The 27,923-nt window shown below is 44.0% G+C and overlaps 2 protein-coding genes across 3 annotated transcripts in view; one reads left to right on the top strand and one right to left on the bottom strand.

Annotated features, from left to right (window-relative positions):
- The window catches only part of LOC127592494 (exostosin-1), a 53,876-nt gene extending 26,503 nt beyond the window's left edge, over positions 1–27,373 (bottom strand). The window contains exons 1-3 of one of the 2 annotated variants that reach the window (XM_052053274.1): positions 26,921–27,373; positions 25,318–25,835; positions 24,000–24,772 (exon numbers count right to left, since the gene is read on the bottom strand). In XM_052053274.1, coding sequence (XP_051909234.1) covers positions 24,000–24,772; positions 25,318–25,835; position 26,921 — 1,292 coding nt within the window. In that variant the 5' untranslated portion in view covers positions 26,922–27,373. Of the gene's footprint in view, positions 1–23,999; positions 24,773–25,317; positions 25,836–26,524; positions 26,669–26,920 lie in introns of those variants that run through there. The other variant, XM_052053276.1, reaches the window with a different exon arrangement.
- Positions 10–1,295, top strand: LOC127592504 (pleurocidin-like peptide WF3). Its single transcript, XM_052053290.1, has 4 exons — positions 10–184; positions 310–461; positions 555–594; positions 1,091–1,295. Exons 2-4 carry the CDS (start codon positions 332–334, stop codon positions 1,149–1,151), a joined length of 231 nt encoding a protein of 76 aa, XP_051909250.1. The 5' UTR covers positions 10–184; positions 310–331; the 3' UTR covers positions 1,152–1,295.
- Positions 27,374–27,923: the final 550 nt, after the last annotated feature.

The raw sequence follows: 27,923 nt of genomic DNA, 5'->3' as shown, positions 1-27,923 counted from the left end.
GACCACAAGCAGAACTCAACCACTCAAACGCCCGATGGTGCGAGATCTTCACCAGACATTCTGCGCTTGACCAGAAATGGTCAGAGATGCAAAGCCCGCCCATTTAAATGAAAGCGACGGACGAAAGCATTCAAAGATCACACCGCCGACTTGACTGTGTTTGGTGATTTCGCTCTTTCGGAAGGTAAAGAGAAAATTTATAAAATAATGATAGATTGACATTTTTTGGGGGGGCGGGGGGGGCGTAATTTCATTGCTGATATTCAAAGGATGCACTTAACTAATGTGTTGTTTGAACTTCTTGTCTAGTGTTTTGTTATTTTTCTGGACGATGAAGTTGGTCACGCTCTTCCTGGTGTTGTCGCTCGTGGTGCTCATGGCCGAGCCTGGCGAGTGTTTCTTCAAAAATCTGTGGAAAGGTGCCAAGGCGGCGTTCAGAGCAGGACATGCGGCATGGAGAGGTAAATGCCTCGTTTATCCTTGAAATGATTTGATACATATAATCATTCCATGCCTATGTCTTTTTCTGTTTCCTTTTTTTTTTTGTTTTTTAGCTCACCGACAACAAATCCGTGAGCAAAGGAGGATTGCTTGGTAAGCATTCGGTGCAATCAAACTGTACTCATAACTAGAAATGATCATTTGGGTCAAAAAATAAGCAGTTTTGAAATGATCATTTTGGTCGAAAAATAAGCAGTTTTGCCAAAACTATGAAAGGTTTCAACATTTTTCATTGGAACAAATGTGCTGACAACCAGCCAGTAGAGATTAAGTGGAGTCAAAGCGGTGAGTGACGTGGGTGGCGCTTTGAATCACGATGTATTAATTAAAGCCGACAAAATAGTCAAATATGTTCAATTTTGATTCACTCCTCCGTGCCGCCATTGATTCAGTCATTTTATCTAAATTGAGTAATACAGTAGTGAGCAGCTACTGAACGTAGAAGTAAAAATTCCAAATGAATGGAGATAATCTCACACGTGGTCTCCAAAATTTTCAGCCAATTGAACCCATTTCGACATCAAAATGCTCAGTTCACGCATTCACGACAAGATAACAATCCTTAACATCTTCCTCTTTCTGCAACCAGGGAGAACCGACAACAGAACCCGCCGCCACAGCAATACGTGCCCGTCATCGTCGAGGACTGAAAGCAATATCCAAGTTGAAGACATGGAGCTCGCTGCAAAACCAAAATTCATACGGCTTGCTGGCAAATGATTTGATTTCATTTTAAAGGTCTTGACGCTCATCTGTGCCTTGCTAAATAAAGCAAATACGAAAAAGAGAAATAAGGCTTTTTGTTGTATACAGTCCTTCGCTGCCAGACATTAAAAAGCACAGGGAGACAGCCATTTTGGTTGACATGGTCATTTTGGACCAACTTTTCAGGAGTCTATCAAAAGCGATCACTCATCTTGGGAAATATAAACAGAATATAAACTTACACAAGGTTGAGATACATGTTCAATTTGTTCCGTGCCCACTTTTGGAAGCCAGACTCCTTTAGTCATACAGACAAACCAAGACAAATTTTCCTCTACTCCCGAAATAGACTGCAATCATGGTTGCTATTTTTTACACAGAGGATAAAGAATATATTCAAATATTCAGTCCTTAAAGCGTTATTTGACCACCACTACTTGTTTGCCTGTGTATAGCATTTCATATGCTAGCATGATGCTATCGGACTTTAAGGTTATGTGGTTATTATAAAACTCGCATTGTGTAATTGTCACGATAAAAAGTTGTTTTTTGTGGGGGGGAGGATAAAGAATATATACACGTAAGTATTGCTATATTATCTGATGAACCCCACTCCCCTGTCGCGCCTTTTCAAACATGCCCTTCTACGCTTAAAAAGGCAGAAAAGGGCCCTCTTTTGCAAGTGCCACCAGCCAGTTACCCGCTCTCACCGACAGCCCAAACGCAAGAAAACAAACAGGCAATGAGCCAGGAGGAAGTAACATTTGCTTTGTGCGCTGGGCTGGAAACAAATGGACTGGAAATGAGAGAGGAATCGGATCCTGGTGGTGTGGGGTAGCTGGGGGCAGGTTTATATTGGGGTGGTGGTGGGGCGGGGGTTGTAGTGGTTCGGTTTAATGTGAGGGTCACTTGTGTCATCGGCGCTGTTGTTTACTGAGAAGCTCTCGATGGACGGACATGGACACACACGCGCGCGCATACTACACGAGCAGACTGAGTAGTAAATAATAGACGAGGCAATACACACACACACACCAGCATCAAGGTTAAAGACGGGTGTGCATGTAAGCAGAGATCTCTTTATCAACACTAAAGACGGTGGTGTGGACCCACCACTATATTACCACAACATGGTAAGGTTTGACCTTTAAGTGCAAAAAGCTGCCATGTTGTTTTCTAAGCGCTGTTGCTAAAAATGTCCAAAGAAAAGCCAGACACAAAACAGTCCGCTCAAAGTTCCTGCTCAACGTGAGCGCATACATCCCCTGCCAATCAAAGGCACGTTAATGGCGCGCCCGTTAAATCAAACGCTAACAACAACAAGACAAGAACAATATGTTGGTGCTAATGAGTGCGCCGTCATTCAACTTGCTCTCTTTTTCTTTTCTTTTTTATCCCCCACCAACAATCCGTCTGTCTGAACAGTCCGCAATTATCATGTCGGGCTGCTGAATAGAAGTGGAACTTTTGTCTGGCACGCTAATGTGCATTACTGCATTTATTTTTTTTAATTTTGGGTGGCAGTTATTCAAAGCCAAGGGCAGGGTCGGACTCTGTTATTAGTCTGAATGACTAATTTGGTGCAGTTTTTTTAATGCAAGTAAAAAACAAGAGTAGAATAAGACGAGAGTCGCTCAAGGTTTGATGCATGGCGGTACCTTGAGATAGATCTAATTTCACGAGTAACTAGCGATGAGGTTCATGACCGGTGAGGCACTGATTCCTCTGGAGGTACATAAACAGTAAAAATATAAACGCAAAAGAGATGAGCCTACAATTCAATGTTGACTTAAAATGAAACATGCTTCAGTAATACATCCAATTAGTTCAAAGCAAACATGGTGAAGCAGCATTTTGCTGTTATGCTGCACGCAAATTGAATAAACTGCCACCAGAAGTCAAGTGTAAATGCTTGGAAACCTTGGTTAAAAACTATGGGTGTTTAAGTTTTATTTGATCGAATTCACATTTATAATGCATTTAATTCATATTTCAAACATGCCTTTTTAAAGATTTTCAAATATTTTAATATTTGTTTTCTAAGAATCCTTTTGAAAAGGAAATGGCTCCGAATGGGGTGCAGTGCAGTTCCACGAGCTGCAATTTAACCACAGTTCCGGGTGTTTATACACACGTCATATTTATGTTCGGCGCAGCGTCTGCCCTCCGGGCGGGGTGACATCACGGTAAGCGGAGACCTGCGGTTTGCGGCGGGCCAATATTAGTTAAGTATTTATTTACCAATGCAGCCGGCGGCGTCCCGTGAATTATTCATCTTCCTCGCTCGCGGGAAGTCTGTTGGCAGCAGAAATGAAATCAATGTAAAACGATGACGGGTGGCAGACTGCGGCAGGTCGCCCACCTGCAGTATCTACGCTAGCTGCCCGTGTAAAGCGATCGGGTCTGCTGATCGCGGGGAAACAGAGTCTTTCCCTGGGCGGTGGGGTGGGGGGAGAGAGCCGTCTCCACCGTCCGCAGCTGTCAAACAGCGGACATGGCGGTAACTTGGTGCGTTTTCTCCAACATGAACCTGCTCACCGCTTAGCGCAACCTCTGTCAACAGCCACCAGCACTTCAGATGGAAACGCGACAAAGACGCTTTGGACGTGGCAAGACGGTGGTGTGACTCTGGTTTCTTCCCATGAACAGATGAGATTGCTTCACGGGAACTCACATGAAAACTTAAAAAGCCAACATTTGAGATGCAGCAGCAAAAATAACGTTTTTGGCAGATACAATTCTTCAAAAATAGGCCTCAAACTTTTACATGCCACTGCCAGTTGAAATTAACTGTCAAACTCGACATAAAGCAAAGAGACTTACACTTTACACTTACACAACCCCGCAGTTTGGAAAATCCACTTAGCTTAATGCTAACAGACAATGCAAAAGGCCATACGCAGGCTAGCAAATAACATCATGTGATAGTATTATAACCCTTTTCAGCAACAACTATTTGAACAAAAACAGTGCTGCGACAGAGGTAGGCAGATAATATCAAAATAATCACAGGTATTATTTATCCTCTGTAAAGAGTAGCAAATATGTTTGCATGAAGAAAATAATACGTCCACCTCACAGTGCAGAAGTACAGGGTTCGATTCTGGCTGCGGCCCTCCCTGTGGGGAGTTTGCAAGTTCTCCCCGTGCTGGCGTGGGTTTTCTCCGGGTACTCTGGTTTCCTCCCACATTCCAAAAACACGCAGTCTGATGGAACACTCAAAATCGTCCCTAGGTGTGAGTGTGAGCGCCAATGGTTGTTCGTCTATGTGTGTCCTGCGATTGGCTGGCAACCGGTTCAGGGTGTTCCCCGCCTACTGCCAGAAGACAGCCGGGATAGCCTCCAGCGCGCCGGCGACCCTCGTGAGGAGAAGCGGATTAGAAAATGGATGGACGGATGGATGGAGTTACAAGCACGGTGGCAGAATGAATTGAACGCATATGTCAAGGCACCACTATATTAAGCAATTCTTCCATAATCTCTCCCTACTTCCACATGCCTGCTTGTGTTTCGCATCAATCACTCAGCCCCCCCGTTTTCGCCACTTGAAAATCCTCTCCAGTCCGATGGAGACAAACGGCCGCAGGATAATTGAGCACTAACACGAGCGCTGACGAGATGAATGAAGACAGATGACGATCCCTCTCTACCCGGGACGTTTATTTTTGGGGGAGGGGGGGGGGGTTGCACCTCACAGACAAAGTCGCTCATGGAGCTATTTTTTTCTCCCCTTGTCTTGCCAATTTATGCACTTGGTGACTTAAGTTCGACTGGAGTCAAGTCACATGACCGAAGTACGCCACACTATGACAAGTATGCGTCGTTGCAAGGGAAGTATAGGGAGGACGGCGAGCGGTCCGGAAAAGAAAATTGAGGAGTGCGTTTTCAATTATATTCCGAAAGTGCAGCGCCTCGAGGAGACACGGGGAGCAGAGAATATAGGGACGATCCATCACGCCGACACTCGGCTAGCACTGTCTGAACAAAACACACACACACAAACAAGGGGTGTGAAGTGAGACTTCTATTTTTCGGAGGGATAATGTAAAAATAAGTGTTTTTAGTTTGTCAAGACACAAATGCAAATTTGTCCCCCATCGACAATGGGGGAAAACATTGATTGAAAGAAGAAAAATGTGATGGTCGATAACAGAAGCAATTCTGAGATTTGGATTTTAACCCGCACTTTCGTCTTTGGCCATTTCCCTGCTCTTTGCAGTGATTATTTCTGTTAATCGGAGCGCGGCGGCGGATAATTGACCCGGCGCCAGTCCCCCACCAACCCCCCACTGCTCATATTCAATTCATAAAGCCCATTTCATTTATTTTCGCTCCCCGCTGATTGAGATGATGATCACATTACATCGCTCCGCCGGCCTCAGAAGATGAGAAATGAAGATTTAGGAGGGAAATTGATGAGTCACCTTCCTCAAGAAACACCCTCAAAGTTTTCAAGCAGCACACATACTTAAAGGAGCATTCTTCGAGATTTAATTGACCGTCGGAGAGCTTGGAAATCAAACGAATGGACCTTGATGAGGAAAGAAGGCTTCCCCTTGCATGACTGAACCTTTGAGACTAAAATATCGATGTGGAACAGATTAATTTATTGTTTGCGTTTGTTAAAAAAATATATGGGAAGAGGATCTTGGGGAAAAAAGAATAATCACGTAAATCTCAATAGCGAAAAAGGGGAAAAAAAAAGATTTTTCAAAAATGTTGAAGCTTTACTCATAACGACTAATGTCGTGTTGCAATGCACAGCCACATGGAAGGCAGTCAACCAGGAGGGGAGGGAGTTGGGGGTCACACTGCCAATCAATCAACCCGTAACGCCGGAAGGGACGCTGTCAATGATAAAATTGAAATAAACAGAACGGTGACAGCCAGTAAGGGGAACGACAGCGCATCTGCTCGTCCGATTTGTCCAATCAGATGTTAGCGGGCGCCGCCGCCGGTGAAGGAGACAACAGAAGGGGGAGGTGACATGCGGGGGGGGGCATGAAATAGAAAGAGCAAGTCAAGTTAACCTTGCGCATGTGTAACCTTCAGCATGTCAATCTCAGGCGTTCCTCGGCACCGCAGCGGCTAGCTTGATTTATCGGTCTAATTGGCAGCGGGATGAAGCTCATCGATTTATTTTCTCGAAGGGGCGAATGATCAACAAAATAAATAAATAAATAAATAACTTTAAATGCTACAGTCGTAAATGTAATGCTTAGCAACGCTACTGTCCGACTCGTACCTTGTTGTACTTCTGGAGGCACGGCGCAACCGTTCTGAAAGCGTAAACGGATGCAAATTGCGCCGTCTGTGAAGGCTGAAATTGTCTCTCACTTTCAAAAAGGAGTCTCCCAGGCGAAGCTCAGCCAAGACTACGAATTTGCAAAGTCGGCGATTTCGACAATTATCCGTTAATGGCAAAAAAATAAATAAAAAATCATGGCAGAGTTTGAGGCCAACAGATTTAAAAATGATTGTAAACGGCTTCTGGGCATGACACATCCTGAACTGGCGAACTGAATGAAATTGTTTTTTTCCTCCCTTTACACACGTATTTGTAATACATGTTGATACTGTATTACGCGCACGTGTTTTTACGTCAATAAATGTTTATATTGTATTATATATATCGTATTTGGCGGCCATTTTATTGGAAATGGTTACAACAAACTTCTGTTTGAACATACAGATCCCAACTGCATTGTTTTGTGTGCTTCCCGAATACTGTACCGCGCACAACATAAATATCCGCTTGTGCACCAAAGGTCCCGGCGGAAGCTCTGCTAATATGTGCCACCTGTGGGGTCACATCCCATTTGTCAAACCTTTGGGTGCCTGCCAGCACAAGACCAGGTTGCTGACCACACACTTTTGGGAACACGATGCACGCGCACGCACGTACCCGCACACATGCATGCACGCCATCTGGGCAAAGCTCAGGTAAACTTAACTCATTCACTCCCGAAGATGTTTTTTAACGTCTTTTCAGACCTGGTCTAGAATTGGCTGGTACTGAATGAGTTAAAAAAAGTGGTACATTGTTTGCTCGTGGAAAACAATTCGAAATGAAAAGTGACTTTGAGATCTCCAACCTGGGGTCATTGACCTTTCTGAAACTCAAGCTACTTCTTGGGTACTGAACGAGCTCTTCTCAAGAATCATATCAGATGTAAAAAAAATCAATTGTTGGTCACACAGCACGTCCCAGATTGGAAAAACAACACGTAGAGTAACAATTATCAGCACGACGCTGTAAAAGTGGAAGTAGGAGATGTGGCGGGTGGGGGGGGGGGGGGGCAACACAAACAGATAAGTGCCAAGGTGGAGGTAGCGCTGTTTGGTAATTGGGCCTAATTGTTGGAAACACTGACCCCCACGAATTAGTCATGTGTACACAATGGTATAATCTGATGTGTGCCGCTGGAAAGGCTCGGGCCACATCTAATTATGTTCTCGCTATTATGCTTGGACCACGCATACACACGCACACACACACACACACACACACAACACACAACACACACACTGTGACATTTAAATATCAGTTTAAGGTTAATGCGTCTCCCCAGCAGACGGATAAAACCCTCCTCATGTCATTGGGCTCGAGCCACATTTACAATGACAAAGCAAGCAGCCATGTGAGTGTAGCAGGGACAAGTGCAATTTTAATTCAAGTCATGGTAATTCATATTTAGGCTAAGATAATGAATTGTTATTGAGTTTTTAAAAAAAAGGCTTTTATTTTTAAGGCTTGACTTTTACGCTGCTGATGTCCGAGTGTTGCCGAGCAGCGTTTTATTGGCCCTGAGATGTGAATATAAACTTGCATTGTGGTTTACTCATTGCCATTTGTTGAATGACTGAAAGTTCAGAGCGCAAGACATTTGTTAAAGAAGGTGAAAAACATGACAAAATTCAAGTATTATCTCCCCAAAAAAATGATTGGTCATATTTTTGCGTGCCTAGATCGGATTACGGGGGTTTACACCATTTCCTAATGGAAGTATTGCTTTGGAATGCGCATTATTCGGTTTTAGTCAAACTTCCTGGAAGTGATTTACTCCAAAAAACGGAGGTTCATTGGTACTCGTTTGGGTAAATTCCAGAGTAATGCTGCATTTCCAACGGGTAAACTCCTCCTCACAAGTTTTAGACTAATGACGTACGTGCATAATGGTGAAATATCGGTCGAGCGGGCAGCGCACGCCGGCATCCTGCTTTGCGTCGGACTTGAGTGCTGTTAACCAAGCCGCCGACGTGGACTTTCACGCCTCGGAAATTAAATCATCAGCCGAGTAGGCGGCCCGGAGCGGAGTGGAGCCACCATTAGGTTAATGAGCTGTGAAATGAAATGCATTCCTTCACACCCGTACCCGCGGCCCACCCGCACACACATGCCTAATGAACTTTACTCCGTCGCCATCAATTACCTGCAGCCTCACGCTTTTACTACCTGGACTCAAGCACCGAACAAGACCGCACTTAGCAGCAGCATGTGCTGGTATTTATTATTCGGCACATAAAGCACAGGAAGTACAAATTAATTAGGATGTTCTGAATACGGAGTAGACCTCCCCCAAGGCCTTTGAAGCCTAGGGGGAAACGTAATTGCACACCATTGGACATGATCCAGTGGAGATCTTATTCCAACAATGCTAAAATATGAGGTCAGCATCGTTTCGTCATCGCTTTCGTGTCATTACGACATTTACTTATTTACGCTTTAGGTGCTATTTGGGCGTAACATGACACGCACGCGCTCACACAACACACACAAAACTAAGAACACTGGAAAATACACAGACACGTGTGGAAAGGTTACTCAGACCCGTACAGGCAAACATACACACACACACAGATCCCCGCGCAGTTAGCTGCCAGGCCAAGCAGCGCGATTTTCAGAAGCAGAGCAGAAGGGGAACAATTGTTTGGACAGCATGCGAGAATGTGAGAATAATCCTGTCATCTGGACCTCCTCTGCACATGTCTCTTAATCTCATACACACACACACAGACACACACACACACACACACAAGTCAAAGAAAGCAAAACTGCGAACTAGGGCTGAGCAATTCATTGATTTTAATCGAGGAACGAAGCGACGACCCACATAGGCGCATACACACATATTCAGTGTCTCTCACTTTAACACTCACACTCCTGCTCTCGCTCGCTCACAGAGACACACACTTATACACTTTCCGCACACACACTGTTTGACCCACTCGATCACTCTCTGAAAAGTCTGCCCACCTCTCGCCCCCGTTGACGGGCGAGTTCTCAGATTGTTATTGGCACAAGTCCGGAGAGGCGTCTCAAGAACACAGAGCGGACGTTTTCTTCAGCGAGGCTGTCGGCTTTAGACGCTTCTTAAAATGATCAAAGCAACTGGGGGGGGGGGGGGGGACTCAGTAGGACGGAGGAAAAAGTCAAAGGAAAAATCCTTTGAGCAAAAGAAGATGCTATGAAAATGGGTGTGGGGGGGGGGGGATTCGGTTATAATTATCATGGCCATGAAGGAGGCTCCACGCAAGTGGACATTTTAGGACAAATGCTAAGCATTAAAAAAATACAATAAAAAAAAAATACAATTTGTTAACTTTGAAATAACTTGAGCCCTGTTAGAAAGTCTCACCAAGACTTGAAATCCGAACATGCGCACAAAACCAACGTTGGATTGAGGCCTGAAGTTGATTTGTAACGTTCAGCCGCAGATCCACGATCAGATCCTTGGAATGTTTTACCAAACGAAAATGTCAAAATCCACACCTCATTTCAAACTTTACACCTATCTTTAAAAAAAAAAAAGCTACTTCACACCACGCTTTAATCAGCGTAACCGGCCAACGAGACTTCAGCTCCTCTGTCCTTCATGCTTCTGAAAGAAAAAAAAAAAAAAGTAAACAATGAAGAAGTAAGCGCGCGGAAGCTGAGAGGACGCGCCGCCCCGTCTGACAGTTCAGGCGGTACGGCGCCAAACCGGCGGGCAAATTACGACCGGTCGACCGACGTCTCGTCTTCAGGTGCGCTTAACAAGCATCGCTTCGCGCGCACCATGCAGGGCAGATATTTATTTATTTTTTAATGTTTGCAGTCATGTTCTCATTCCGCGAGCATCAGTCACATTTTCACACTGGTTTATGTTCGACCTTCATGTTGCGCTTCAGAGACAGGGCTAGTGATTCAATTAAGCATTATGGTAGGGTTTCGGTTGAGGTTAGGGTTTCAAGCTTCCAAGAGAAAACAAACAAAAAAAAACCCCCAATGTTGACCTCGTATTTTAGCAGTGGAAAAGGAGATCTTCAAAAAAGGCAAAGTAAACCATTCCTGTTGCAAGTGTAACGTGCGGCGGGAAGGCCTACCCTATTTGTCACGTCTGTCATCTGAATCTGCGCGCGGCTGACACCGACAGAGACATTTTTGACGGCCAGCGCATCCGAAGGGCAAAACATCCAAACATCCAGATTAACGTGTTCGCCCCCAAAGCATTTTTATTGGGCCGACGGCCTGTTTACTGCCGAGTCTGTCGGGATGAGTGAAAGCAACACAGGCGGGCTTCAAACATCGGCACGGAAAGGATGGAAACGATGTCCCCCCCTCCTCCCGCTTGCGGCGTGAACCTTAAATCACAACGTGAGCGACCAGGTTGCTTCTGGCGTAAAGACAAGGTTTAGGTTTTCAATCTGTTTTAGATCTTTGAATGAGGCTGAGGATTTCAAATTAGGGTTGCACACTGGGGTTAATGTTTCAAACGTTAATCACGAAATGAATTAGCTAGGTTAGCATGCGCAGAATGCCAACGGAAACTGTCATGACTTCAAACTCTCATTTTAAATATTCATCCAAGTTTTAATACTACGTGTGTCTCGAAGACCTACTATGAAACCTTAACGCAGACTTGAAACCACTTGCGTGGCCGCTTCAGACCGCCTCGTTGTCAGCCATGAGTGTGCGCATGTCACGGGGAGAAAGGTGGCTGAGCAAGGATGAGGATTTTTATTTTATTTTATTTTTTCAACTTGACAGCCATTTGTGGCCGCTTCAGAGCACCCCGTTGTTGCGAAGTGGAAAAGCTCAAGAAATATGCTCGATGTCGTAGCTTCAAACCAACATTTTATTTTAAACATATTTTCATATTTACTTACCGGCAGTACCTACCGGAAGCATTTAAGAACTCCGAAGGTGCATAAATCAGTGGCTAAAAAAAAATAAATCACATCAACTTCCAAGGGGAAAAAGAGCAGAGGAGCAGACGGAGCCTTACGGTAACACGACATGAAGGCTGCTTAATAATATGGTCCAGCGTAAATAAAAGAACGTGCGAGTGCTTTTTGCCGGGCGTCCCGGGATTCGCCGGGCCGCTCCTCAGCCGGTCCGCTGTCAGTTGCGGTTGCTCACCCAGCACGGGCCTTGGCAGTCACACTGGCTAGGTTGCGCTGGGACAGCGGAGACCGTCAAAGCACATGGTGTGGGACTTTTAATGGAGGGATGGCACGCAATTCTTTTTTTTTTTTTTAATCCTTGTTCTTCACTCAAAGACATCAAAACCGAACAAGTGATATGAAATTAAGAGTGTGTTGACAAATACACAAACCACTGGCAAAAAAAAAGTGAGTACATCCACAATGGAAAATGTTACATTTTGTCGAAATTTGTCAATTTTCCTTTCCCTGAGACCTTGTAACACTCGTAGGTGTTACAAGGTCTCAGTTGCGAAATGGGAGCAGGTGTGTTAAAAACTGGTGTGATCAGGCTCACACTCTTTCATACTGGTCACAGGAAGAGGGTGAAAGACTTTTTTTCATTATTCGGGACTGTTTGAGCTCCACAGTAGCACACTTTGTTGTCCTCATATCTCGCGCAAGAGTGTCAGTGATGCTAGTGGAACATCTTCAGTCAAAGATGCAGGCAAACTCAACAGCTTTTGGTCCGAATAGGACTCTTGGCACTGTTCTGTTATTGTCCTCAAATTTAACACACAAAAAAAAAATCCCCTCTTTCTCAGTCATGCTTCTTCCCGCTCTGTTGCCCAAAAGCTTGGCGTCGTGAGTTAGCATCGCAAAGCAGATTCCTGTCGATAGCTCTTAACCAAGCGCCATTGCCAAGCTTCGATTTGCCGTTAACACACTCCAGACAACAACAAAATCAACAGCGGCCAATTAAGTTCCGGTCCCTTGGGGAGCTTTTCATTAAGCTAAACGAGGCCCGACGCGAGGCTCTTCATTGGACAACAGGACGGATGTTATCGGAATATTGCCGACAATAATGCCAGACAATCAGTTACCGTAAAATCTATGGATCGAAGAAGGGCAAACTTACATGAAGCAATTTTTTCTCATATTTTCCTAATAGGTTTGATGCGTCATATAAAAAAAATAAATTAAAAAGCTTTTAACATCAATCATCTGCTTGAAATTAGCGATGTTGTCCTGCACTTTGTTTAGTAATGATGGGTATCTTTATTCTTCTTGCCGTTGCAACTGCATGACGCGACATGAGAAGACCAGCAAATCGATGACTGATGTTAACATTATGATTTATCGGGACGTTTTTCAAAGGCAACTCGTGAGAGCAGCAGTTTGTTGATCCCAGCTGTGTCGCCTCCAGTGTAATATTCATGACGCGCCTGTCTTGCTCTCGCTCGATGTCATGTTCCTTTGTTCGCTCTCATTACGGCGCTGTCCTGAAAATGACAAGGTACAAGAGCGTTTCTTTTCTTTTTTTTTTTTCTTTTATATCACGCACCCATTTCATGTGAAGTAACAGAAGCGAATAAAAAGAGGCATTATCGGTAATGGAGGTTTTGTCAGACTTCCAGCATTCACTTCTTGTTGTGTTTTTACAGTCGTGAAGCATTCACAACTGTCATTTTGGGGGGTGGCAGGGGTGGGGTGGGGTGCTAAGTTTGTTCGCTTTTTCTTTGCTTTTTTTGTGTGGTTAAAAAAAATGACATGAAATTCATGGCTATTTTGACTTTGATTCGGCTTTTCTGCATGAACATTGCCTAAGGAAAAATGTCTGCGTTTGCCATTTAAACAAACAAAAAAATCTACTTTTACAAAAGTCCACTAACATTTGTTCTGCAACCAACAGATGAAAAGTGAAAATGTAAAGGCAGTTTTTTTTTAATTGTATTTTAAATTTATTTATTTATTTATTTCGGCGGGGGCAGGTGGTGAATTGAGTCGGATGCTTTTTTCCTGCTTAAAGCTAATATTATTTATAATAATAATAATAATTTTTTAAAAACCTTTTCCTTTTCAATTTTTGTGAATTGAAAATATGTTTTGGGATTTGTGGATTCCAGGTTAAAGTGAATAATTTTTAGTGAGAGTATTATAAGTTAAAATACATGAAGCAATGAAGAGGCTAACCTTGTTTTTATAAGCGCGACTCATCCATTTGTCATAAGTTCTTCGCGTTGTTGAGTAAAAGACTTTCTGGGCAGAAAATGAGCAGTCCAGGACGATAACGATCAGGACAACAAAGTCCCGGCTGGAGCGTCGGTGCGGTCTATCGAGGGGCCATTAGCCTTCTTAAACGGGACAGTTTATCAGCCGGGATCAGACGTTTGTCGATTCCCAATCATCTGGCTGAATCGATTCTCCCTCCCTCACCTCATCTCACAAAAACTAAAAACGAAAAGTCGGTTCCAAAGAGAAGCTCCGTGTTTGGATAAATATTGATTGTGAACTGGTCCAGATGACGTACCTGAAACGCCCGTGTGCTATTTTACAGTGTGATGTTTTTTATTTAGTTTTTTTTAAACAAGGAAAATTACATTCAATACATTAGTACATTAGAAAACTTATAGTATTACCATAATTAAGGAGGATAAAGGAATAAAACCAGTTTTGCATTGAGATTAATTCATTTCGACTACTGTACTTCTGTTGTGCACGATTGAGCCACCAGAGGGAAGTATAATACAGTCATGATGATATGAACGAAGAAGAGTTTGTTACAAGTAATGTCACTCACTCAGTCAACCAGTTTAATAAGTGTTGTTTTACGCAGAGGATAAAGAATATATGCCGTTGAGTACTAGAAGAGAAGCGAGTTCAATTGAATTCATTGTCAAAATGTTTTGCTCGCAAGTGAATGCAAAAAAGAAAGTATTCAAAATACATTACTTATCTTGAAAAACTTGTAAATCAACACAGTAGAAACAAAACCACTTATAAAAAATAATGTTCCACGTTCAGACGGAGGTCAAAAGGGTAATAAATAAGGCCTGAATCACTCCCTTTCCCCTTCTAAAATTGTTGCTCTTCTTTGTAAGTGAATGTGTTCATACGACCCTGTCATGTTCTTACAAAAGCCGTCCATCGCGATCATGTTGAGTGATCGATGTGGCGTCGTTTGAGTCGCCAAAAGCCAACGTTTGGCAGCCCCATTTGCACCAATCATTATCTCGGCCATTAGCCGGCATATTAGCTACTGCAGGCGCGTCTAAATCAGCAACATATAGACTTACCATCACACACACACACACACGCACGAAAGCAAAGTCCATTAGTGCGCAGCACACAAATCAAGCAAGAAATAGAAACCCGGCGGTGAAAATGAATATATGCAAAATAGACTGAAGTTGCTTTTAAAACGTCAATCTCGTAAGGGCGTGGATTTCAGAAAGAAGATACGGTCAGGAAGGAAAGCAGGATGCGATGTCAACAGGTAAACAGAGATGCGACGTAGACTTGAGTGAAGACCAAGGAATCGTGAAATCACAGGAGAAAATGCATCAAAATTTAAACAATTTATACTTTGTGTGTCAGTGAGCAGAGTAAAACACTACTCAAACTATATTTTGTTCTAAAATAGCTTTCTTCCCGGAGCGTCAGGTAATTTTGACTTTTATGTAGTCTGGTGGAATTACTTTTACTTTAATTACTTTTTTCAATTGTAACGGCAGGCGATTTTAACATTGACGTAGCACATACGGTAAAACTAGGTGGAGTGGGTAGTGTGCTTTGGGGAACGCCATTGGTTTTCTACTGTAACGGCAACTGTGACATTTATGTACAACACCGTTTTCCGATCTTTAGAACCGAGGCACATGTTTTACAGGAGAAAAATTCAATGGCACACCAAACAAAAATAGCACAATAAGGACACTCACTGCAAACAAAATGTCTACACAGTCCTGTTCAAATGTTAAGTTTGTCATACGAAAATAAATGAGACCAAGAAAAAGATTTTAAAATCTTTTCCAATCAACTCCACTGAAAAAGAAAAATTTGAGAGTGCAAGCACAAATAAAGAACTTGCGCAAGTGTGCACACCCTCATAACGAGAGATGCAGCTATGGCCAGAATGAACCAATCACATTGACACTCGCGTTAAATGGCAGTCAAAAACAAACCTGCCACCAGTTAAAGTTTCTCTGCTTAACTTTAAAACCAATTCAGCGTGCTCTCCAAAGCTTTTCCTCACATTTACTCGTCACACCTTCCAACAGGCGTCATGGTCCGCAGACGGCTTTCACAGCACCAGAAAAGTACAAAAGAAATTCCAAGGCATGAACCATGGACCACATTGAGGACTACATTCAAATCTGCCAATATACTGTACATTTTGTGATTTTTTATTTTTTTTGTTGTCTGTTAGCGTGCGGTGAGATTTTTTTCGAACGTAAAAACTGCAGTGATTCAATCAAGGATGGGAAACATTGGTCTCTTGAGTGCATTTGGCGCATAGACATTTCACCCCCCACCCCTAAGAAAATGGCCGCATAACAGATTTACTTAGTTGTTTAATTTCACACTTGATGGGTGGGCAGGCACTCCTGAGCCACAACTATTTGTACACAAGCAATTAAAAAGTCAATCTTGTGTAATATGTCCCCTTCAAGAGGCTCTCGACAAGTAATGATTCTCGAGGGAGTCTTCTTAAGAACAATGGTGTTGGCATGCGGTTGTTTACCGTGGCTAAAGTGGTGAGGCAATTTTATGGTAGATGGCAAATGAGCTGCATGTCGTCTCCATTGTACACACATACACGAACACACACAGAGTGGACTTTGATGTTAAATGTCGGATATTTACGCTTCAAAGCACTTCAAAGACGACGACTCTTCAATTTTTGTGCTTGATGCCGACGCAAGGTCGTCAGCTATATGGTTCGTTGATGGTTCTGCGCTGGCTCAGACAAGAGTGATACCTCGTGGCACTAATGTGTCGCCCGTCCTTGAGTGGCGGTTGCAAATGACAGCCATTTTCTAACCCAAAGGCACAGCTGGAGAGGCTTTTTTTTGAACGCAACACATACACGCGGGCAACGACGGAGAGAAAAACGAAAGACGCAATCCGCTCTCCATACCACTGACAAGGCGTGTTTTAACACAGGATGCTCCACAACTTTGTTTTGATTTATCTACCTCTTTTCCTGCTTCTTTACCTTCAGTATGTGTGTTTGTGTCTTCCATCAAGCAAGAACTTTTTGTGTATTTGTCGATGCCAAGAGTATAACGAGCCTTTCAGTGATCGGGATGGTTAAATACTACATTTGTATTCAATGAACTCACTCACGTGTATCAAACGGGTGTCATTGTTTGCTAACATGCACCAGAGATCCACAGAAAGACCAAAGCCACAGAGAGGAAGATGAGGCAAGTTGCACAATCTTTAGAATGTCATTGTGGGCTCTATTCATTAGTGTGAATTATTCATGCCACAAAATCTGAATGGGATTGTTAGCTGTGCTTTGTAGTTGGATTTGAAAAGGACAAAACGAGCACACAGATGAGCCTTTTTCTTTCTCCCCCCCGCTCCACCTTCCCCTCCCTGGATGGCTGTAGCTCTGCAGCTTACTTTCGGGGCCGTCGGCACCATCTGGCTAGGCCTTGCCAGCGCTCAACGGATCCCGCGGTAACACCACGTGATCCGCGGCGTCTGTTGTTTGACTTTAGGGTCAGCTTCATGTTGATGTTTAGTCGGGGTTTTTATGTACGTGTGTGTGTGTATATATTTATATATATATATAGTGTGTGTGTGTCGACCTCACTCAGCAGAAAGCACATATGGTGCCATTAATATGAACACATTGCTGACACATTGTAGATGCACTAGCACTGCAAGCAGAGTCGATGCCAATTCACGTGTACAGTTGGTCCTGATCGAATAGGATAAAAAAAAAAAATTAAATACACTGGCCGATATGATCCAACGGTGTATGTTAGATTACAACCGGATAAATTACGACCATGTATATGATGACAATGAATATAAACATGGTGGTTGATATGACGAGTGACACTGCTGGTTTATATTAGAATTACATACATAATGACAATGTATAGCATCGGACGAAATGTTTATTACGACAACATTATCTTGCAACGATGTATGACGGCCGATAGTATACTATGTCGGTGTATTACGTCAACCGATATATTCACACGAATTTGCCTCGAAGTTGCCTCACCAGCATCTAAGTCCCGGCCAAAGTGCTGGTACTTTTTTTTTAAGTGTAATCGATAAGCATAGTTGTCAGGCAAGCAAACAAATGATTCCTTGGAAGTGAATGACTGACCGTTAGTACTTTGTCTATTTAAAAATAGAAAATCAGCAATGTCGATAAGCTGACAGTAGAATTTGGGGTTCAACTCAAACCACAAACTCAAAAAAAAGTGCACCATCTGTGTTCCGAGACATAAAGCAAAGCGTCCAGAACCAAAATCAGACATTGGAAGGCAACCCGGGAGCAATCGCCTCACTTCCAAAGTGAATTAAGCTAAACAAATTGTGATTAGTTTGGCGCCATTTGTGCAAACCATTTCCACTGATGCTGCTTTGGGCTCATTGAAGTTGATTAAAAACAATAGAATGCAACCTTTCCAGAAACCCCGTTTAAAGAACGATGAATTATTTCGAGTGCAAACAACGCGATACGTAATACAATGTACACCGACATCACATAAGATTGCTGCGCGTTTGCAATAAGGCCAGACAGGGAAGTTCCCGGCATCGTTTTTCAACTCACTTACTGACCCTCATATAACGGTAACAATAACATTTGGACAGAAGTTGGATATTGTCTTGTATAGCATGAAATAAGATAAATGAGTGAGTGTATGGGGTTGGGTGGCTCTTGGGTTGTATCTGCCAGCTGTGCTCGGCGCCACCTCTCTAATCCACCGCAGAGGAGCCCGGAGGCTTTCCAGCACAATATCACATTTTCATAATGAGAGCCAATGAGGCGTAAATCCCTGCTGGTGCACTTTTACACAGCCGCACAAGGCTAACGCCACCGAGCATTTTACTTCTTAATGTGAGCCCGCCCCCGCCCCCCAAAAAAGTTTTACCTGTGCACCAAGGAAGATGCATACATCTGTTTAAAGAGTGTGACATTTGATTACGAATGCCTTAATTGTCCTTAAACGAAAGTCATTGGCTTGCATAGTATGTGAGGCTAAAAGTCATTAAAAAAAATCACATTTCTTAAAAATGTCAAAAGCCCTCCCTAATGGTCTCAGTTCGTGAAGGAGAGGTTACATTTGATAGAAGTGGCCTTATGAGGAAAAAAAAAAAACGTTTAAGCCCATTTGTAAGGGGGATATCCTCAAAAAGTTGAGCCCAAAAAGAGAAGGCCGCCATTTTAGTTTAAAGCGGCCATTTTAGGTTCCATATTTTTTTATTTATTTATTTATTTATTTATTTATTTTTGCCTTGGCAGAAGTGTGAGGGAAACTCATTCCCATCAATTATTAGTCAATAAAACATGGATGCGCATGACAAAATTAAACATGTAATCATTAACGTGTAGAGTTTCCCAAATTTAGTATTTCTTGGCCATGGCCGGACTTTCCTGGACAAACAAGACAATCTTCTCTCTCATCTCCCACTTCTGCTATCCCATCTTGCGCGGCGAGAATGGATCGCGACAACGCACCTTTACTTCAGCTCAACTGGCTGGCGCAAGGAGCGAGAGACAAAAAGAAGCAGGGAAAAGATGGAAGATGACAAAAGAGATGAGGGTAGAGAGGCGGCGATGTGACGGATGGACGGAAAAGAAGGTTGTGATGGAGTGGAATTTAGACTGCGGCAGGTAGCGGAGAATTGAGTGCCAAGGCCCATCACACTTGAGAAAAATGTCCATGATGTGCAGGTTGTTCTCCCGGATGGAACAAATAGTTTTTCGGGGGGGTTGTTTTCAACTCTCTGAGCTGTTGCAACTCCATATTTGCAGTGAACACCGATCAAAGTTCACCATTGTCATTTTTGTTTTCCTCCACAGAGGAAGCAATGCTCAACTATTTGTTGCAAATGCCACGATTTGCGTATTTTTCACGTATTCATCTCTTTAAGATGCCACAATGGCTAATAGGAAAGGAGTAATTGGTGTCAAGGAAGTAAGGTTACACGTCCGTATGTGGGAAACAACATGTTGGGGCTAGAGTAAAGATTTGGATGACGTAATCGTGCTACGTCGCGTCTATGTCAAAGTCACTCATTCTCCTCGCTTAGCCGGCTTCTCTGGAAATCCGAGCTAACTTGCTTCGCGCCAGCTACGAGCTGCGACTGGCTAGCTAGCGCTGGTGAAAGCCGCTGTGGCTTCTCTTCACCTCCATGGAGGTACAGAAGCAACATTTGGTTTGTGGACATGTCCTTGAAATTCAGTGAGGTTAATTCTGATTCATTTATAATATAGTTATTTTCCGTTGACATGGATTTTAAACGACTGTCCTATTCTGCTCCGTCTGTTTTTGTGTTCAGCACCAGCTGGAGTGGAGGGCATTTCTCTTCAGCGCCGTGCCAGTTTTCTCGGTACCAATAACAAAGCCTTGCACAGTTGGACTACCAAGTTGCCGACTCTCTGTCGGATTATTGATCTCGCTTGCTGTTCTGCTCAAGAGATATTTTTGAGACCTCACGCTCATGGTCGATCGTTTTCCGGTAGTTCCTTGTTTTGGACGTGTTTTGGTTTTCCCAGTTATTCTTGTTTGATTTCAGTTTTGTGGGTTTGGATTTTCCTGGCTCTTTGTCACCAGCGATTTCTGTTTATACTTTGTCGGTCCTTCATTTTTCAGTAGATATTTTTGTTTGATTATTTGTCTTTGTCTGCATTTCCGAACCGTGTCAACGTCAACCAGCATTTTATTGCAAATTATTTTGAGGCCCGCCGGAGAACCACAGCCATAGAAAGTAATGGCACAACACAAGAGTCAAAGGGGCGCTATTGTGATAATTTACTGTTGTGTTCCTTCCTGCAATTTCGTGGGCATCCACTCTGAGATTGTGAATGAGACTTCTCTCCACGATGACCCATCATGTTTTTCTGCTCCCCCCGCGACACCACAGCAGCAGAGGGTCATGCAGAATGAATAGCAATCTATGTTTGTCTTTCAGGGGCCAAGAGGGGAGCATTAACCTCCATTCATCTGCTGATTGGCCGCCATGACACCAGATCAATGTGGCTGTTTTTGCTCGCCCGGCAGCCTTGGCAAAAAGCCTTCGGCGTATTGACAGAGTCCTCCCGCCACCCGAGAAGTCCACCGGCTGCATGGCGGGCAGGAAGAAGCTCTTAACTGCCCTAAAGGTGGAAATTGCAAAAATCCTCACATAAGCGCTTAAAACCCCCTACTAACGAGGAAGTGAAATGAAATTGTGTTTGCCGGATTGCATTTCTCCATTAGAATGTCTAATGAGTCCAAATGACATATTTATTTATTCCTCAGTCGGGCAACCGGATGAGCATCGCGGGAACCTATTCAGATCATTTTCCTTGGGGTCAATACGCAAGTCTTGATGTGGATTTTTTTTTTTAAAGAACTTGTGCAACTGAAAATAGACTGATGAATCTCGGTCTGGAAAAAGAGTTCCAGACCGGAAAGGAAAAAATGTATACTGAATGATAATTAGTACGTTATTCTATCTGTGATGTAATAAAGCTATTTTGGTTTTTTTTCAGAATAAATGGAATAACACACCAGAAAAGAGCCAAGAGTGTCATGATCCTGTCCTGTTTCATTTGTTTTTTGCAGCTGGAGAGTGGGTGTTCCCTCATGAGCTGTACCTGACACTAAGGGTGCCTTGTTACCAGTTGCCTATATATATTCCGCTTCAAGCAACTGGCTGTCGGATTATTAGCCTTGCTCTAAGTATCTTTTCACGTAAGTAGTTTATGTTACAGTTTCTATTATCGCGTGTTGGAGCAATTTACGTTTTTCTCGTTCCTTGCCTTTTACAAGCGTTTTTGGTTTGTTTTTGCCTTTTCCTGGTTCTTCATTACCAGCGTATTTTTGCCAACACCCTTGTCTGTGCCTACGTTTGTGGAATACAATTCTGTCCTGAACATTCCAGGCACCTTATAAAGAGGGCACTTTGCTCTTTTCAAACATCCAAATAATAACTAGCTAAAAATAATATCAAACCAGACGTATGCATTCTTGTGTGATACCACCATTAAGTTGAAACTAAAAGGGCTCAAGAACACAATCCTGGAGCACGCCGCCGCATCAACTATCCAGTCGTGACTTTCCCTGGATCTCCCATCCCGCCCGCCCAACATTTCCTCCCACGTCCTGTATGTTTCATTATGCTGGTGGAATTGTCACGCTCATCAAAGTTGTTTTAAAAGTGTCTCGTCTTCTCTCTCTCTGGTGGGCAAGTGGCAGTGTGTTATTATCCCTGGTGCTGCTCTTCATCGGTGCTCGCATCAAAAGATGCACTTAGACAGCAGCGAAAGCTTTTTCCACGCTTTGCCTCGGCTTGGCAGCATGACTGCAGAGAAGGGAACAAAGCGGACGACTGGAGGGGGAGGATGAGGAGGAGGAAGGATGAAGGGGAAAAGGCACAGCGAGGGAAACGGTCGCGCCATCACGCTGACCACATGACCGCCGTTGACATTTGCTTTTATTATCTTTTGCCACTTTTTCCCACCCTCCATCATGCATCTTGACTGCTGCAGCTGCCAAGCGCACAGATGTGACAGCAGCTGTGTGTGTGTGTGTGTGTTCATCTTCTTTCACGCTATAAAAATGATGCTACTTCTTGTCCCTCTTTGGGCTACTTTTTCAAGTCAAAGTCTTTGACTTTGAAGGCTATTTTGAACAAAGTAAAATGTAACCCACCGCAAAGTCAACAGATTACAAGAAAGAAAAATACCAATTAAATGAGGACAAGATTATCTTGTGTTTCCATTCCTTTGTGATTTTTCAACATTGCAAAAGCAACAAAATATCACCACGTACGAGGTATGTGCTTCACTCATTCACTATCATAGACATTTCTATTTAAACAAATTGTAAAGATGACCAGATCCCTGAAGATGGCGCCGTTGCATCACTTTGGATTTGAGATCAAAACAGCTTTTGAGAAGAAGATGAAGACTAGGACTAGACTAAGACTAGAAGTTCGAATTGTCATCTCGATGATGAGGGAGAGAAACGCCAATGGAACTTGGAAGTTGGACAAGTTCCGGCACAGTCACACTTGGACAGAGTATGAATACGTAAGGTTTACACTGAGCATACGTTGAGGTAGTTACTACAAAGTGTGTGACGTGATCATGGGAAAAGGAGTGAATGGCAAATGCCAAGTAAAAAAAAAAACAAAAAAAAAACGCCACAAACGTTCAACCAGTGAGTCAATGTCGCTCTCTCAGCACTCACTCTATGTTATCATTGAGCACAAAATCCTCTGGTCCTTGAACTGTCAAAAGGCTCTCAAACGGCTGGCGGTAGGCTGAAATCTGCATGAAGCGAATGATTTAAAAGCCATAAATATTTAGCAGAGGTCACCAGGCCTCACCCGTAAAACTCCACATGAGAACAGACCCGACGATAGCTGAAAGTTGACAAAAATGAATTTGGACCAGCTGAGCCAAGTAGTCTGATGGCTCTTTTTATCTTGAATAACTTAACATTCAAAAATGTTAATTCGACAACTACTTTATCGCGCTTACATACTGTACATGTTGCGACCTAAGGGGAAATTCCTTTTCCAAGTGGACAGCGTTATTGCCACATCCTCTATAAAGAAATGATCTGTAAAAGAGCAAACTCAAATGTTGTTCACCGACCTCATTATAGTCGCTGTGCATTGATGTGCGTAAACAGCACCAACCCGGCTGCCAGTCACCACTTAAAGATTTTAAAGATCAGGAGGCTGGCACTATTTGACTCTGTCCACTCTGCCATAAAAACAAATCAAAGGGCAGCAATTTCGCTGTACCGGGTTGGTTACTCAGTCTATAGCACCAAAACCCTCATTGTTGTGAACCAAGGGTTGACATCAAATGTAATTCCCATAAAGGGCTGACTTGACTGTTTCTTTGATTCTGAAGCACCACGTGAGTAATATAAATAGAGCAACAACACCAAAAGGAAAAAAAAACACTAAAAGCTCCAGAGTGTGAAATTGGGATCCACTTTCATAATAAAAAGCTATCAGGCCGCGAGAGCAAATGTGCTAATTACTTTTAGTGAAGGAGCCTCTGAAGCGCACTGTGTTCATTCGCGCCTCCGATTGATTAGCAGCCTCTCACACTTCGCGTCACTCTTTTATTTTCTGTAAAACTGATTTTATGAACCGCGGCGGCGAATCAAGTCATTTATTTTTCTGCCATTAAGGACACAAATGCGCCAATGCACTTTTGTGTTGTGTTTTCATTTTTGGGGGGCTTTGCAGTCCCTCATAATTACATGAGTGCGTGCGTAAATGTTTCCTACAATTTACTACTAAAGTCAAAAAAGTAGAGGAAACACTGCAAGTGAAGTCTGACATGCGTTTCATGTGTGTGTTTGTGTGTGTGTATAGGAGAAGGAAGAGGTAGAAGTTGTTCTTACTTTGCGTATTCTCGGTTGTCATGATCGCAGCGGGAGTCCTTGTGCTTCTCCCAGTCCTTGCCGTGCTTGCAGGTGGTCAGCAGGACAATATCGTCCCCGTTGTGGATATGATACAATGCGTTCCTAGTCTCCGAGCCGATCCCCGTCAGGTAACGCTTCCCTTTGAACACCAGCAAGTAGCGCCGAGAGGACGAGGAGGAGATCGGGGCAGCCGCGCCATTCGTGCCCCAGGTGCCACCCATGCCCCCTACTTTAAGTGGGTGGTCTTTGGAGAACAAAGGGATGGAAATATCAAAGTTGGGTCGGAAGTTGGCTACATTGGCACTGGCCTTGGCCAACATGGCCTGGCCCACCTCAAATCCCAGATCTTCTGTGTAGTCCGGCCAGGTACCGGAATAGAGGTTAAAAATGAGGTGGTTTCTGCCGTCGTTCCATGTGGGCAAATTGTGGATACGTGTCCTGGCGTTCTGAACGAACTGGGGCGACAGACGGTCCCTGTCCAGAGTGTCCACGGCCAGGATGAACAAGCAGGCCTTCAGGGGGTCTGCGGTGTGGAAGCGAGACTCCTGGATGGAGGACAGGATCTTACGGTACGTAGCTGAGATCTCGTCGCCCCTCTGCGGCGGGTAAACGTAAATGCCGAAGTGTGGCTGGCAGCGGGCGAAGTCGAAGCAGGTTTCCATGCGGCAGCGTTTGTTCTTGTAGAGGTTGTCGCGGACCGAGCGCCGCTCCCTGGGCGAGCTGTGTTGGTGGTGCACCTGAGGACCGTCCTCCTGAAAAGTCCATGGAAAAAACACGTCTTCAAAGGATGCTTTTTACAAGGATTTTTTTTTTCAAAATATAATTCCGACAGAATTTAAGGGTGCACGCTATGTGCATGGGTTATTTTGTTACCGTGGCCAGCTGGGGGCAGTAAAACAGACAGATACAATAACTACTGTTCATTTAACGTTCATAATGTTAATTATGAATCCCACCAGAGTTCTAGGCTGCCCTTCCTGGAAGCACCAGCCGATCGTATTCTAGCAGGGCATGTCCTGCCTACTACTCAAGTGGAATGCATTTTGTAGCTCCTCTGTCACCTAATCAATATGGTACTAATATCAGGCATTCTTTACAGAGGATAAATAATATATGAGTGTGAGTCCTGTTGTCTACATGCAGGTGGTACATGGTGGTGGTCTGAATGAACTTAATTTGTCCTGTAAACATTGGAATGTACATTTCCAAATGTTCAATGTTTCATTTATCTAACTTTCTATTAGTCTGACAGTTGTCCTCAATGTCAGTTGCAACCTTTAATCTCCATTTACTGTACCTCCTGTTCTCCTCCCTCCAGGTAGGGCCCCAGCAACCGGGTCAATTCAGTCCAGTGTCCGGGCTGGTTGGATGGCCCCCTGCGAGGCAGTGGCGGCTTAGAACTAGCCCGGTCCGCTTCTTGCCTCTGGCTGTAAGGCTGGTGCTGGTCGTAGTCGGGGTACCGGGGCAACTGGTGTTGGCGGTACCACCGCTGCTGCTGCTGTTGTTGTTGCTCAAAGTCGGCAATTTGCAGAGCCCACATGTAGACGAGGAAGAGAAGAGCGACCCCCACAGACACGAACAGGTACCGCTTCTTGGCCTGCATGTGTGCTGCGGGGGGAGGTGAGAGGAGGAGGTGGAGGGTGGGATCGGGGAGAAGGAGGAAGGGTGGGAGGAAGGGGCCTGCTGAGGTGGACGGAGGAGTCGGGCTGGGGGATGATGAGGAAAGGGGAGGCCAGTGGGGAGGTTGTCTCAGGTCAGGTGGACCCACTTGGATGTCGCCCAAGCCACACCATGGCGTTGTGGGATTTGGAGTCACTGAAGAAGATAAAAAAAAAAAAACCATGTTCAATTAATATCATGAATATCGTGTATGCTTCTCATTGGAAACCTTTTTGCAATGTGTTACAAATAAACTGCTGTTTGTAGGAGTTTGACATTTAGCTTCGACCTGGCAAACCCAAATTCCACAATCAGCTGTTCATTTGAAAACCAAGTACAAAAATAAACAATTAGTTGGATTAAATATAAATATCGCGACTGTAATGGAGCAGTCATATCATGAGTGTAGACATTTTCCAGTTTTAATTTTCTATAGCTATCGCTAAATATCTTTGACTATATGTTATGAACATATCCGATCGACCAACCAAATCGATTGCTGTTTCAAATGTGTGCCGGGTCAAAATATGAGTAAGAACTCTGAGAACAAGCACCATGTGAAACATATTTTGCAAACTTTAGTTGTATTAGATCTCATTGAAATAATACTGTGGTCCCTTGTGATAAAAAATGCCACATTTTTATTTTCTCTCCTGTGATGTTTTTTTGTAATAAATTGCACACTCGATAGATGCTTTATAGTATTTATTTTTCTGCAAACGGGCTGAATACTCTCAATTAGTTCATCGTAGTTTTTGCTCCATAGTAGGTGGTTAAATATTCTCAACGCAAAAGTTATATTTAGCGGCGCTGACGTCACCGAAGAGTACATTTTTAGAGCCTACCTGTTTACTAGGGTAACACCTGTGGTCGCGGCAAGGCTGGATGCTGCTGCTGTCAACCCAGCAGACGGCGCGTGCACCCCCCACCCCCTCCCTCGCCCCTTTGCACGCACGCACGCGCGCACCTAACCAAGCAGCAATTAACGCGCACGCTAAACACGCACGCCGCGTCGGGATCCGCGGAGCAAAGCCGCCGCCGCCGCCAGCACCACCACGACACGCCACCGCTCCTTCATCCGGCTGTTCAACTTTTACTTCTTTTGCACGCGTGTAGGACAACAAAACGAGACTGGACGCGTGTCCACCCCGCCGGCATCGACACCGTCTTCTCCGCCTGCATCCATCCACACGCGTCCATCCCAGAGCAACAAAAAAATAAATAAAATCCAAACTCGTCACTTTTTGGCCGGTCGAGTCCTCATCCTCGTCAACGGCATCCAGAGAATCCAGTTACTGGATTCTTGATTGACAAGGCAGCGCAGATTGCCTCGAGGTAAGTGACCGCTGCGCACATGCGCGCGAGTACTCTTTTGGATCGGCGCTGCAAACATCACCAACCTACCCACCACCCCCATTCCACCACCCCCCCCCCCTCCTCGAAGCACGTGTGCAGGGAGACGGGAGGTGCGATGCGAGTGAATTTGCACCGTTTTTGTGTCTGACTTTACTTCTTAAAACACTACGGCCCTCTCGACCAAACTCCGTGAAGATTTCTGTGCATTTAAGAGTGTCTGGCAGGTTAGCACCGCTTACATCGATGATGACCAAAACGAGTTGGCGTTCTCATGTTATCACCTTAAATGTTGATAATGAAACCGATGATTGGGAGAGTGCGTGCCATTTGTCTTATGCGCAAAAAAGAAGACTTTCTCGACTTTCTTGCAAGGTGATGCATAGGTAGGGAACTATCTGGAAGGATTTTTGCATCAACTTCTATTTATGGCCTTATTTATTAAAGTTTCAGTCACTTCTGATTTAAATGGAGGACAACCGCTTCACAGGTTCAACATCGCCCTCTTGTGGCGACTTCGTTGTAAGGCTTCATCAGGGTCTATGGTGTGCCACTTCATTAGGTACACGAACAATTGCATTGATGAAGATACGATTCACAGTGGGTTCGTTTCTGTCCTAATATATATATATATATATATATATATATATATATATATGCTACGGTAAAATGATTAGACCGTCAGGGATTGCCTTCACTTGTGGGGGCACAGCTTCCTCTTGCTACCGACAGATAACGTTGCTGTCGGCCTCTTTGCAACCTTCATGAACACATTTCAAATGAATTATGGGAGATTGCTGCACAGTACTTGCCAGAAATCGCTTCACACTTTATCCTGTCATGTTTCGGACACTGCCAGAAATGTCTTCAGCTTCTTTTAAGAAGAGTATG

The sequence above is a fragment of the Hippocampus zosterae genome, chromosome 19, assembly GCF_025434085.1.
Source record: "Hippocampus zosterae strain Florida chromosome 19, ASM2543408v3, whole genome shotgun sequence".
NCBI classification, from domain to species: Eukaryota; Metazoa; Chordata; class Actinopteri; order Syngnathiformes; family Syngnathidae; genus Hippocampus; species Hippocampus zosterae.
This window is presented reverse-complemented; position numbering and strand designations above follow the sequence as displayed.

Bases quoted from the DNA above. Each gene is read 5' to 3' on its own strand.
- LOC127592504 (XM_052053290.1), top strand. From the start codon at position 332: ATGAAGTTGGTCACGCTCTTCCTGGTGTTGTCGCTCGTGGTGCTCATG. The intron at 462-554 runs GTAAATGCCTCG...TTTGTTTTTTAG, and splicing joins AGGACATGCGGCATGGAGAG to CTCACCGACAACAAATCCGT. The intron at 595-1,090 runs GTAAGCATTCGG...TTCTGCAACCAG, and splicing joins GAGCAAAGGAGGATTGCTTG to GGAGAACCGACAACAGAACC.